The sequence below is a fragment of the Mytilus edulis genome, chromosome 5 (assembly GCF_963676685.1).
Source record: "Mytilus edulis chromosome 5, xbMytEdul2.2, whole genome shotgun sequence".
Lineage (NCBI taxonomy): Eukaryota > Metazoa > Mollusca > Bivalvia > Mytilida > Mytilidae > Mytilus > Mytilus edulis.
Window position 1 is genome coordinate 91,749,928 of NC_092348.1, and position 13,358 is coordinate 91,763,285.

At 32.5% G+C, this 13,358-nt stretch overlaps 1 protein-coding gene across 1 annotated transcript in view; it reads left to right on the plus strand.

Annotated features, from left to right (window-relative positions):
- Positions 1-834: 834 nt before the first annotated feature.
- The window catches only part of LOC139525315 (QRFP-like peptide receptor), a 31,220-nt gene continuing 18,696 nt past the window's right edge, over positions 835-13,358 (plus strand). Inside the window, exon 1 of the mRNA XM_071320518.1 lies at positions 835-1,344. Within this exon, the coding sequence (XP_071176619.1) occupies positions 1,014-1,344 (331 nt within the window). The 5' untranslated portion in view covers positions 835-1,013. The remainder of the gene's footprint in view (positions 1,345-13,358) is intronic.

Here is a 13,358-nt window from a genome sequence, read left to right on the forward strand (position 1 = left end):
GGTACCGTTAATGTTATTATCACCTACGCTTACATACATGTGTGCAGTTCCACTGGTATTCTCTATTCTTGACATCTTCGTTGATAAGACCCTGTCATTACATTAAACATATTGCTAATATTCTTATGTTTACTATTTGAAAAGATTGACAGTAATCTCATACCAATTTGAAAAAGTTCTTGCTTTCTGTACGATAAATGAATCTTGCAACTGATCTTTTGGGGGTCCTTATGTGACCTGAAGGAAGGTTATATTTCTGTATCTGTCCGATATACTCTTATTTTCCAGTGACACTAAAAATTTCCTGCCTTTATATATTCTATTTAACCCGCTTATGGGACCTACCTACTGAATATATTGCATATTGTTTCTCATCATGAACATGCATGAAATATTTGCCACTGATATAAAAACAAACAACAATAAATTGATAAAAAATACGGTAAATTAACTTTTCCAACATAATGACGAGGCCCAAGAATCCTGCATACGTATAATGAAGGTTCATATACATTAATTTTATAAGTATCCTTAAAATAACACTAGCTTATACTACCATTACTTGTTTTGTATTTGTTTTCTAGAAATTATTTTTCTAATTAATTTTCACTTATAAGATTGTAAATTACCTTATATAATCATTTATTCCAATTTTTTTCTACTTTCATAGTGACTATTTCTTATCAGATTTATTTGATTCGTCAAAAACATATGCGTATATTAAACAGTATGTTATCTGTAAGTCGGTTGGTCAACTCTTAATCAATATAGTTCCTTGTTCAATTGTTTGTATATATTACAATCTCCGTCTTTATCGTAATGACATACATGCTAACGAGGGACGTACTTATCAGCGATATACTTCACGTTTTCATCGCTTGTTTTCTAGCTGTATGATGATAGTAGAAAAATATATCAATGAAGAAGCACTTATCAATAATATACTTTAGGTTTTCATCGCTTGTTTTCTAACTGTGTGATAATAGTAGTAAAACTATATCAATGAAATAGCAATGAATACGTTAACGAACAGTACCCAACTTTTTCAGAATGTGAACAATATTCTTAATGTTTCTTTAAGGAAATCTTCTAGACAGGTGCCCGAACCACCCGGATATTTAATTATCACTGCTACTTTATTCTATGTCATTGTTTTTATACTTGGTGTGTTTGGTAATATTATAGTGATCATTGTTATAATAGCAAACAAAAATATGAAAAACATGGTAAATATGTTTCTAATTAACCTATGTGTGGCTGACTTACTGGTTATGCTTATATGTATGCCACCAACATTACTGGAATTACATACAAAGGAAGTCTGGTATCTCGGAAAGTTCATGTGTAAGTATACCATTACATATACATTATTTAAGTATGTGCCTGTCCCAAGTTAGGAGCCTGTAATTCAGTAGTTGTCGTTTGTTTATGTGTTACATATATTTGTTTTTCGTTCATTTTTTTTTTATATAAATAAGGCCGTTAGTTTTCTCGTTGTTTTTGTCGAATTGTTTTACATTGTCTTATCGGCGCCTTTTATAGCTGACTATGCGCTATGGGCTTTGCTCATTGTTGAAGGCCGTACGGTGACCTTTAGTTGTTTATGTCTGTGTCATTTTGTTCTCTTGTGGACAGTTGTCTCATTGGCAATCAAACCACATCTTTTTTTTTACATTTTCATTTATTTAATAGTATTTTCAAGTTAAACGTTGAACTTAAAACAAAAACTGTATTTGCTTATTTATTCATCAAAGGTATGCAGTATTTATGTATTGTGGCATTCAGTAAATTATGCGAAGACACTACGTAACGATCTGAGAGTACTGACAGTTACTGAGAGCTAGTCCAAAGCCAATAACAACTAAATTATGCATCTTAGACTATTTTATAATCTTATAGATTAAAAGGTTAGCTATACATGAAATTAAAAAAAAAAAAACGCCTCTTGTTTTTCGTGATTTTGCATCTAATTAATCATTTATACAAACATACGGATTTTTTTCTTCATTTTTAAACGTCAATAAGGGAAATGTCTTAAGTTTTTAAAAAAAAATTTAAAAAATTCATCTTATACCGAATTAACATTAAGAACCAGCAGTCTGACATGAAATTTTGTTTAAAATTATGTATTGCCACACAATATCTTGACCTGGATGAAATTCAGTTGTTTAACGTCCAAACACACTTTGACAACTTAATGTTTTAAATAGTAATTATAGACACTTGACTGCATGACCAAGGGGTAGCATACGAACAACACATGAAAAAGTGAGGGTTTTGGGACTAGGTACCATGCAAGAACGCAACCTCTTGTATTAGGCTTGAAATATAACTTCCTGTATCTCACTGGACTACGACGTGTTTCTCGACTTGAACATGAAACGTTCGATTGCACAATTTATACTCCGCAACTTTAATAAACGCCTGGTATGTTGTATTTCAAATGACGAAACTTGCGTCAAATACAGTTTACATATACATTTTTATTGACACTGCAAGATTTTCGCGTTCGTTTTAAAAACATATACATACAATGTGTATATAAAGCTTAGGATACCAAGACAATAATTAGAATATGGAACTCATTTGAGTCAGATTAAGTCTTTTCATTAATATTTCAAAAACAGTCCAATTTGCCACTATAAAAGCTTGATAAGTATTATACTACAAGTCCAACATTGATTGATTAATAGGACCATAGAATGTGTTCATAAAATAGAAAAACAAAGGTCAAACCTTCAACATTTCTTAACTGAATTATTCAAGAATACATGGAGAGAGTTGCCTGGATTTTTTAATATTTTGAGCTTTAAACATAATGACTTAAATATAACTATTGCATATACAACATAAAAGATGATGCCCTTATTATTTTAACGTGTATTTAGTTTTCAAGTATAAAAAATAAGGAGTTGTGGTACAATTTAAATAACGTAACTATCCACCCTGCCATTATTTTTTGGTAAACCGTAATAACTTTTTTGTAATTTGTATACACGCAATACATGTTTATAGAGTCATCGATTTTAAAATTGTTTTGTGAACAAATTGATTTCAAGTTCGGTATAACTAATTCATCTAAAAGGGCTGACTTAATACTGAGTAAAATAAATATTGTCAAAGAAAAATATTTTCACCGATATTTCAGAGTTTCTTAAAAGCCCTTATCTGAGGTATCTACATTAGCGATTGTGTTTAAGTGGCAAGGACATTCATATAAGCTATTATTAGTAGAAAGGATATAAACAGGGCCATGAACTAGTCATTATTATAATCATTTTCTTTTGACCATCAGCAAAAATCAGGTGTTCTAATATAACAGAATAGGTGGCTAACCTGCAGGCGGTCTCTGTCCTTTTTATCATATATTAACAATATAAACGAGAATATCTGTTCACTGGTACGACTGTCACCGTTTATCACAAATCTTTATAAAGTTTCTAGTTAATTGATCATGACCTTCAATATAATGATCGCCCTGTATATGCATGAAATATTTGCCACTAAATGTCAATTAACCACCAATTAATCAATTATTACCATGATCGCCTTAAATATGCATAGAATATTTGCCACTGTGTGAAACATTTGCCACTGGACGTTAAAAAACCAAACATCAATCAATTATTATCATGATCGCCTCAAACATGCAGTCATGAAATATTTGCCACTGGACATTAAGCAACTAAAAAATCAATCAATTATTATGATAACCTAAATATGCAGGACATATTGTTCACTTGACCTTAAGCAGCTCTCAATTATTCAATCATTATTATGAAAATTTGCTTTCGTCTTTTGTTGTTCATTTTAATTCTTCAATAATCCTATCATACATTGATAATAAATGACAGTTTATATTGTATTCCCTTTCAAGCAGTCAAACAACATTCTCTAATAAAGAAAATCGTTTACATATTCCTAAGATGTACATTAACATAAAACCAGATTGACTTATTCATTGGCAGTCAGTTTGTGTTGTCCCCCTCCAAAGTAATCAGGAGAAATAACACCTATAATGTATCATCTAACCTTCCTGTGGAGAAAACGCAAGTTTATCCCCCTTATTCCTCCGCGATATAGCCTTTTTGTGCTGATGAGGAGTAAAGCAATCACCAGTCAATCTTTTTGTTTTTCTAATCCAGAAAAAAAAAACATAGCCCCCCCCCCCCCCCCCCCCCCCCCCCCCCAGAAAATCAAATGGTTGCTGCCTTAATCTATACAGGACACGAAACGATATGGTGCGTGTTACAGTAATCATCTGATAATATTCCCTATTATTGTACATCAATTATATAATACATGGAGGAGACATTTATTCGTTGTTTAATGTTAAAACGCATGCTGAGTCAATCAATAACAAATTCGTTTCTAGTGTATTGACCACAGACAGTGATCAAAGAAATCTATTAAGATATTCTATCTGATTTCTCTTACTCGAGTCGGGCAGGCGTCGCAAATTACCCTTTAATTATAGTTACAAGAAAAGGTACAAGCATGCTCATTTCATATATAGTTTCGCGTCCTTTCGCTGACCCTTCGCAAATGTTTTCTACATAAACTAAATAGCATCGCTACTCAACAGTGCTGCCAATTTTTTTAATATAAATCTCGTTCCTGCTTTAATTATTATCAAAGTTGTGGAACACATTTTCGATCAGTTACGCTACCTGCTAAGTTATAAGAATTTCGTAATTGCCAAAACCAACAACTGTTTATGCTCTCTGATAAATGATAATTACAACAATAAAGTAAACATAATCAAAGACTAGCCAGTTGGTATCAACATGAGAAGTAATGTTTTACTTTGAACCGACATTCTTACTTAAGTATAGGATTGTAGTTTGCCATTAAAATAGTGGTTAGCATCACGAGAGACGCAGTCTTCCATTATAGTGATACATCTTTATTGCCGTATTATGACTGTATGATAGAAGATATCAACAATATAATCAGATACAATATGATTGGCAATTATACATGTCTATATTTTATGTATAACTGATACATGATTGCTCTAAAATTCAATTTTTGTTATGTTTCCTTTGCATTTTATATGACTTTAATAGCGTATAATTGCATAGGAGTTTTCCTTGATTTTCTTTCTAATTTTTGGTTCTTCCCTCGCCGGGATTCGAACCCATGCTACTGTGATATCGTGACACCAAATCGCCTGCACTGCAGCCGTCCCGCTAGACCACACGACCACCTGGGCTCTCAAAAAAAGAGCTTTCGCTGGCCGTGTGTTACCTTTCCTCGTCAGTTTTAATCTAGCGGCGTACTACAGTACATGATATATAAGGCATGAAGATGTTATTGTTACAGATCAGCTAAATTATCTATAGTAAAGGATCCTACAAATTAATGTAATATACAGTCACAGAAAATAATTATATTTATAAGTACGTCTGAGTCAGTGACAACTCTACAACAGATGTATCCATCGGATCGCCATCAATGATGGTGATACTTGGCTGTGTACATAATGTATATACAACTCGTCTAAACATCAACCCAACAATGTTAGATCTGTAAATTTGCTTTCGCAAATTTTTGGTTCTTCCCTCGCCGGGATTCGAACCCATGCTACTGTGATATCGTGACACCAAATCGCCTGCACTGCAGCCGTCCCGCTAGACAAGGATCTCTGATACAATACACGAAGTATTCTTTTTAGTGTACAGAAATTATCATCTACTCATCTCTTCAGTATAATTACAGGATGCTAATCTATTTTTAGAAGCATACAATCACTAAATTTATATATGTATATCTCTGCCTATATATATATATATATATATATTTCTGTACACTAAAAAGAATACTTCGTGTATTGTATCAGAGATCCTTGTTTAATTCCTACGACAAGGTAACACCTCCCGAAACGAAAGCTTATTTTTATAAGCTAGAGTTAGAGGAGGGGATAAGGTCTCTGCGCAATGCTAGGCGGTGTTGTCGTAGAAGTTAGAAATAAAAAGTACAGGTTCCAGCCCCGGCGCCGGGGAGGAAGTTACGAATCAAATCTACTCTAACATCGTTAGGTTGATTTTCTAGGCACTTTATACATATTCTAACGCCTGGTATTTCTTAATCATAAGACATCCGATGGACAAGGTATAATTTGCAGTTGTCACTACACATAGGCAGAGATATACATATATAAATTTAGTGATTGTATGCTTCTAAAAATAGATTAGCATCCTGTAATTATACTGAAGAGATGAGTAGATGATAATTTCTGTACACTAAAAAGAATACTTCGTGTATTGTATCAGAGATCCTTGTTTAATTCCTACGACAAGGTAACACCTCCCGAAACGAAAGCTTATTTTTATAAGCTAGAGTTAGAGGAGGGGATAAGGTCTCTGCGCAATGCTAGGCGGTGTTGCCGTAGAAGTTAGAAATAAAAAGTACAGGTTCCAGCCCCGGCGCCGGGGAGGAGTTACGAATCAAATCTACTCTAACATCGTTAGGTTGATTTTCTAGGCACTTTATATATATATATATGTCTAAGAATATAACTTAAACACACTAATTAATACATTAAAAAGTTCTATCAGATGTTAAATAGAAATACGCAATATTTCGCTAAACAAATTAGCTTCATCAGGCGTGTGCATCTCTCAAGGTGAAATCGGATGCATGACAAAAAATATTTTTGTAGCTAAATCTATACAAGAGTTGAAGAAAAGTGTAACATATTGATTGATGTTGCATAAAATATGTTTGTAGCTACAACTACATGAACTTGGAATAAAAGTTTAACACATTTATAGATGTTCGATTAATTGTATGAATTTCTATAAATTAATTTGTATGATATCAAGATAATTATGGTTTTGATTTGTTTTTAAATCTTTTTTCGTCTCTCTCATTGAGTCCATCAGATTCAAGATTTCGTAACTGGTGCATCCAAAATCTCTCTCTTTTTTGTCTTCCTTGTGTATCCCAATTTTGATTTTTCTCAATGATTTGAAGTGTGACGTTTTCAAAATCATGTCCTGCTCTTAAAAGGTGTCTTGTAATTGGGCAGTTCCTTTCTTTTGTATAAAATGTCGACTAAGAGGGAGGTCTGGCTTGCATTGGTAGTCGCTACCCAGACTTTTAACAGTCACTCCACTGATACAGAATACACCATATTTTGCAATGTTAATTGCAAGACTACAAATGTTGTATATCTCCTACAGTGTAAATGTGGTAAACAGTATGTAGGCGAGTCAGAACAGCCGTTTCACAAACGAATGAACGGTCATCGTAGCGACTACCAATGCAAGCCAGACCTCCCTCTTAGTCGACATTTGAGATCCCCTGGCCACACTAAGGCAGATCTCAATCGACTGACCATTACTATCATTGACCACAACTCTGCTTGGTCTAGGGAGGATAGACTTACTCGGGAAAGATTTTGGATAAGAAAATTAACAACTTTGGCACCAAATGGGATAAATGAAAAGATGTAGTTCGACACCATGCAGTGCTTCACATCTGGGTTATATTACTTATTATTACAGTCTCCGTTTCTATTTCTTTACCTTACTCATCTCTAAAATAAATCTGTTGAATATAACAATTTAAATTGCTAAATTTTTTGAGGGATGTATAAGTACCAAGCCACGTCCAACTATTTTACTTTAGTCAAAATTTGTTATTATATTTTAACGGCCGTTGGTTTTAAACATCGCAGACTCTAATGTAACTACACTACAGTTGTCAAATCTGAAATATTTAGAAATTTAGACCGTTCAGTGCTGTTTATTTCAATCTAATTAAAATTAAATCCTTTAATTGCTCCTGTTCTGATATGTCGCGCATCATTGCTCCTGTTCTGATATGTCGCGCATCAAGGCCTTGATGCGCGACATATCAGAACAGGAGCAATTAAAGGATTTAATTTTAATTAGATTGTGTTTATTTGGAATTCTTATTGACGCAATCTTTCTTGTAACATCATAATATCGACACCGTTAAAGCTTTAAAATTGTGCTAGTTCACATCGCACATTATTATTTTTATTTAAAGCATATATTTGAACTCTCTGATGTAATTAGTCATATAACCTATGTCATATTCAACACATTTTTAGAATGGTGCAAGCGTCTTAACTGATGTTCGGTTTGCCTTTTTTATTTTATAAATTTCAAGATTTAGTAAAAGTTTAATCTAAGAAGACTTAAAGATGATTCATTTAACATCAGAATCTGACTGACGAAGGATATCTGTTATCCGAAATATTTATAAATATCACATTTATAGTTCCTTTTTATATCATTGGTGTTGTTATGTACACTTTTTAGGCGTTTATATAATTTATTTTATTGTGTACATGTATCGTTACTTGTAACGATCCAGCTCCCACGTGGGGAAAATCGTTGACTATTATTCAGACGTTTGATATATATATACACGAGTCTAAATTGAAAACTACGTTCAAACCTATGATTGCGTTGGATAAAAACCGCAATTTTTATACGTGTGCATGTAAAACAAATTTCGTTTTAGAAGGGTCTAAATACAGCACAAACAACATTTTCCAAAAGACCAAAAAAGTGAAAAAGTATATTTAAACAAAACGCATTTGACTAACAGGTCGAACAAATGATGTTCTTAAACCCTGCTGACTGTCATTGGCGATTGCCAAATAAAATTGATCACGAGATGTAACAAAATGGATCTTATTATAAATTTAATACTAAACAGAAAACGATAAACTTGTGGCCAAGATGTTATGCCACAAACACAAGGTGTCAATATTTTTTTTGTACACCAGATCTAGATTTCGACAATATAGGTCTCTTCAGTGATGTTAGGGATCGAAACGGTATTTGGAAGGCCATACAATTTACCCTCAATTTCAGATACATATATGCAATTTCTTAAAAATCACTTCAAACTTTACTACAACGTTTATTTATGAACGAAATCTAATGCACAATTCATGTTTTTGAAATTGAATTCAATATAATTAAAAGATAAGGAGAAATGAAATGATTGCCAATAACGCAACTATCCACCAAAGTTCAAATGAAGAACGATGATGCAAGACTGCATTTTACTAGAGCAGGCAAATGATTAACACAAACATCGTTTTCCTTTCTATTATATTTTTTAAATTGGTTGACTTCTTTGTTTTGTAACTCCTCATTTTTTTTACGGGGACACAATTGGTTTCTAAATTTCTTTCAAAAGTCGTATGAAACAGAAATATATCTTGCGTGATAGCGGTTAAAAGATTACTGAGGGGGGATAGGAGGGGTCCTGATCCCGAAATCCCGGACTTAAAAAAAACGAAATCCCGAGGTCCCGAATTTAAATAAAGTAAATCCCGACGTCCCGAAATCCGAAAAAAAGGATTCCCGGATCCCGAAAGGGTCAATCCCGAAATCCCGAGCTTAAAAACACCCGATCCCGGAGTCCCGATAATGGTCCTATCCCCCCTCATTACTTGCTATATTATGCATTCAAAATTAGCGATAAAACTCAAACAGAGATTACTTGACTGAAAAAAGACAATGACGGGAATTATAATGTTGCGTTCACACGTTATTTGAAATCGATTCGTATTAACTAATTCGAATTATGCCTTGTTCACACGTACATTTAATTCGAATTGAATTTGAATGGAATTAGCAAATCGAGTACACACTATCTTCCTTTTTAATTCGAATTGGCTAATTCGCAATATCCAAAGTTAACGTCGTTCGGACAGTAAAGCGAATTTGACGCGCATTGCAATTCGAATTAGAATTTACGTTCGGACGTAAAACGTTTCGAATGCGAATCAAACTAATTCGAATTAAAATTAAACAAATACAAATTTGCTTATATTTCATTACGTTGGTTTACATCATATCTGGCTTACAGATATCAGATGGTATCTATTTCAAATACATTATCAGATTTACAAAAACAAAACAGGGGTGTACCTCAAGGATCCGTATTCGGACCGGTGTTGTTTTTAATTTTCATCAATGATCTTCCTTTGTCTAATCCTAATCATAACACAGATCTATTTGCTGATGATAGCACCATATCAGTCATTGGACAAAACAAAAGTTGCATCAGTCAAAAGCTTAATACGGTTTTTCAACACATTTTTCACTGGTGTGATGACAATAAAATGGCTGTAAATGTATCTAAAACGAAAGCTATATGTATTGGCTCTAAACAGGAGCTTTCTAATACATCAAATGAAAACATTAATCTTACTATAAATGGACAACAAATTAAAGAAATTACATGTGAAAAGGTTCTAGGTGTTTTTTATTGATGCATCTCTATCTTGGTCTTCTCATATCGATCATATAATAAAAAAAAAGTTAACTCTTCTTTAGCTTTACTTAAAGGATAAAGAAATATTTAAGTCACAAAGCTAGACAAATGTACTATAACGCTTACATTTTACCTCACTTAGATTGTTGTTGTTCAATATGGGGAAACTGTAATAACTTTTTATTAGATAGTTTACTAAAACTACAAAAAAAAGGGCAGCAATAATGATTTTAGACGAACATGATTACACCAAACCTTCAAACGAATTATTTCACGAATGTAACATTGTGCCGATCACACAAAGAATACTTTATCATAAATCATTACTAATGTATAAAGCAAAATATGGCTTAGCTCCAGAAAATATGTCCAGTCTTATTTTATCAGCTTCTGCAAACCAAAAATACAACAAGAGATTTTCATCCTCAGATAATTTCTTAATTCCAAAACAAAATACAGAGTTGTACAAGTCTAGTTTCTCGTACACTGGGCCAAAAGTATGGAATGCTCTTCCTAATTCAATTAAAAAATCAAATACAGTATCAGAATTTAAACATAACTATGTAATGTACTTTTACCATGATATTTGTACTGCATTGCCATATCATAATTGGTTATTGTATGTTTAAATTGTATTAATGTTTATTTATCATTATAATTGAAAATGTAATTATTATTGTATTAAGAGAGCCTTATTGAAAATTGGTGTAATCCAAATGAGTTACTCTCTCTAAATAAAGATATTATTATTATTACGTGTGAACGCAGCATTAGTTTAATTCGCATTCGAAACTTTTTTACGTCCAAATTTAAATTCTAATACGAATTGCAATATGCATCAATTCGCTTTACTGCCCGAACGACGATAACTTTGAATTCGTATTATTAGTTTATTATAATTTACTCGAATTACTATTCAGAAAGTGTCCACACCACAGTTTAATTCGCGATCGAATTAATGCAAATTAACTAATTCGTATAAACGGAAAGACATTCCTCATGCGGATTGAGTAATGCGAATTAGATAATTCGAATTCAATTCGTATTTTTACTAGTTGCCCGATACGATATGTCTGTGGCTCTTCTGACTCGCACAATTTTTTTTTTTAGTCTTGGATCTTCATTTCATAGCTTGTTATATTATACGGTATTGGTTTTGCTTATTATTGAAGGCGACACGGTGACCTGTAGTAGGTGTTTACATTCTCATTCGTTGGTCTCTGGTGGATAGTTGTATTATTTACAATCCTACCCTTTTTAGATTAACTTAAGAGTATGTACTTTATTAAGGTTAATTTTCGATTTATAGAATCATTTATCACCTGATGTTTTACAATCCTAATGTATTATTCAAATCAACCATTTATCAGAGAAGTTGGTGTCCTCCGGGCAGCTAACTATGATATATATGTAAAGAAGTTTCCCGGAACGCAAAAGTATACTGTTTATTATAATTAATGAATGTTTTGAAAAAACGGTGAATTGGGAATTCCGTTGTCTCCAAATTAACTAAAGAACAGTTCAAACTATATATTCGGTACCCATGCTGACTGAAAATGATCGATAAACCGGATTTTTTTACGTTGCCTAAGTAGTTTAAAAGATAACTTATAAGAACTCTATCATAAAAAAGAGTAAACTTACGTTCAGATGAAATCATAGATCGGTTTTTAAAAATGTTCGGATAAGGAAGTTTCTAAAGATGAACATAATTCACGTCATTGTGGGGTTGCGTTTTTTTTATTAACTTTTTAGAAATTTTGGGTCCTCAATTGTCTTCAACTTTATACTTGTTTGGCTTTCTAACCGTTTTGATCTAAGCGTCACTGATGAGTCTTATGTAGACGCGTCTCGCTTACCAAATTATAATTATATATACCTTTGATAACTACTTTTCAACAGCCTTAAATGGTTATGACAACCTTATTTCAAATAGTCGAAGATAACATAAGGAACGGTTATTACTTTAAACAACTGGTTACTGGCGATCAAAGGGTGTCATTTCATTCCAAGGTCATGTCTAGTTCTGTCTTTCCAATCCAAGGTCATGTTTAGTTTTGTGATTTCATTCCGATGTTAGGTCTAGTTTTGTCACAGTAAGGAAAATGAAGAAAAAACCGTGATAATTACGTCAAATGAACAATAGCGGACATCTAAAATTTCGTTCACTTGGCAATAAAACTATTTGTATTAATCTGGTTGGGTAATACGTATTCTAATTACTGAAAATACTGATAATTTATCTCTACTGAAACATAACACAGACACTTAAAATGTCTTGTTGAGCAATGATTAGAAAACGTCCACAAGACAACATGAAGAAACTACAATCAATCACGTGTTTTTCGTTAATGAACTTTAAATCTCTTCTAAGCTAGCTATACGATACTGTCTTAATGCAATTGCATTACTCTTTCACTGCGGCTTTCCATACTCTGTACATGGATGTATCGAAGCCATTAGTAATCGTAGTACTAGTTATTACTTTAAGGACCTAAATATGAAATAAAACAAATGTTGATCTGACAGAATCTATGCATCAGCAATGTTTTTTAAAATAAAGTTTATTTCAATTCACAGCGATTTCCAGAAAATAAAAATTTTATGTAAAGTCAAAATATAAGATATAATCCAAACAATAATAATAAAGAAAAAAGAAGCTTAGAAATAACAATACAGTATAATTGACATGTTGAAAAATTAATATCAACATGAGGCGTCTACTAGATTTTAATAAATATATAGGTTGCTTTGAATTTATCTTATCGCACATCATGTAACATGTCGCCTTTAAAATAACTTGGCTACGTTTTTTATTTTAGTTTTTTTCAATTAAAAAAAACAAGGTCGCAAACCTAAATTTATCTCGCGTTTTAGAAGCAGGGGTTTTTATCCATGGCTACAACTATTTTCGAAAGTCGCATTTACTTTAATATAACGTACGCATTGTGCTCAAAATTTGCGTTTTTAAAATATTTGTATATCTCATTAAGTTTTTCATTTATACAAAAAATATAAATGCACTTGTTCTTTTTATTTTATTTGCCACCAAGTAGTGACGTGTCATGAAAACAAAATATATATAATGC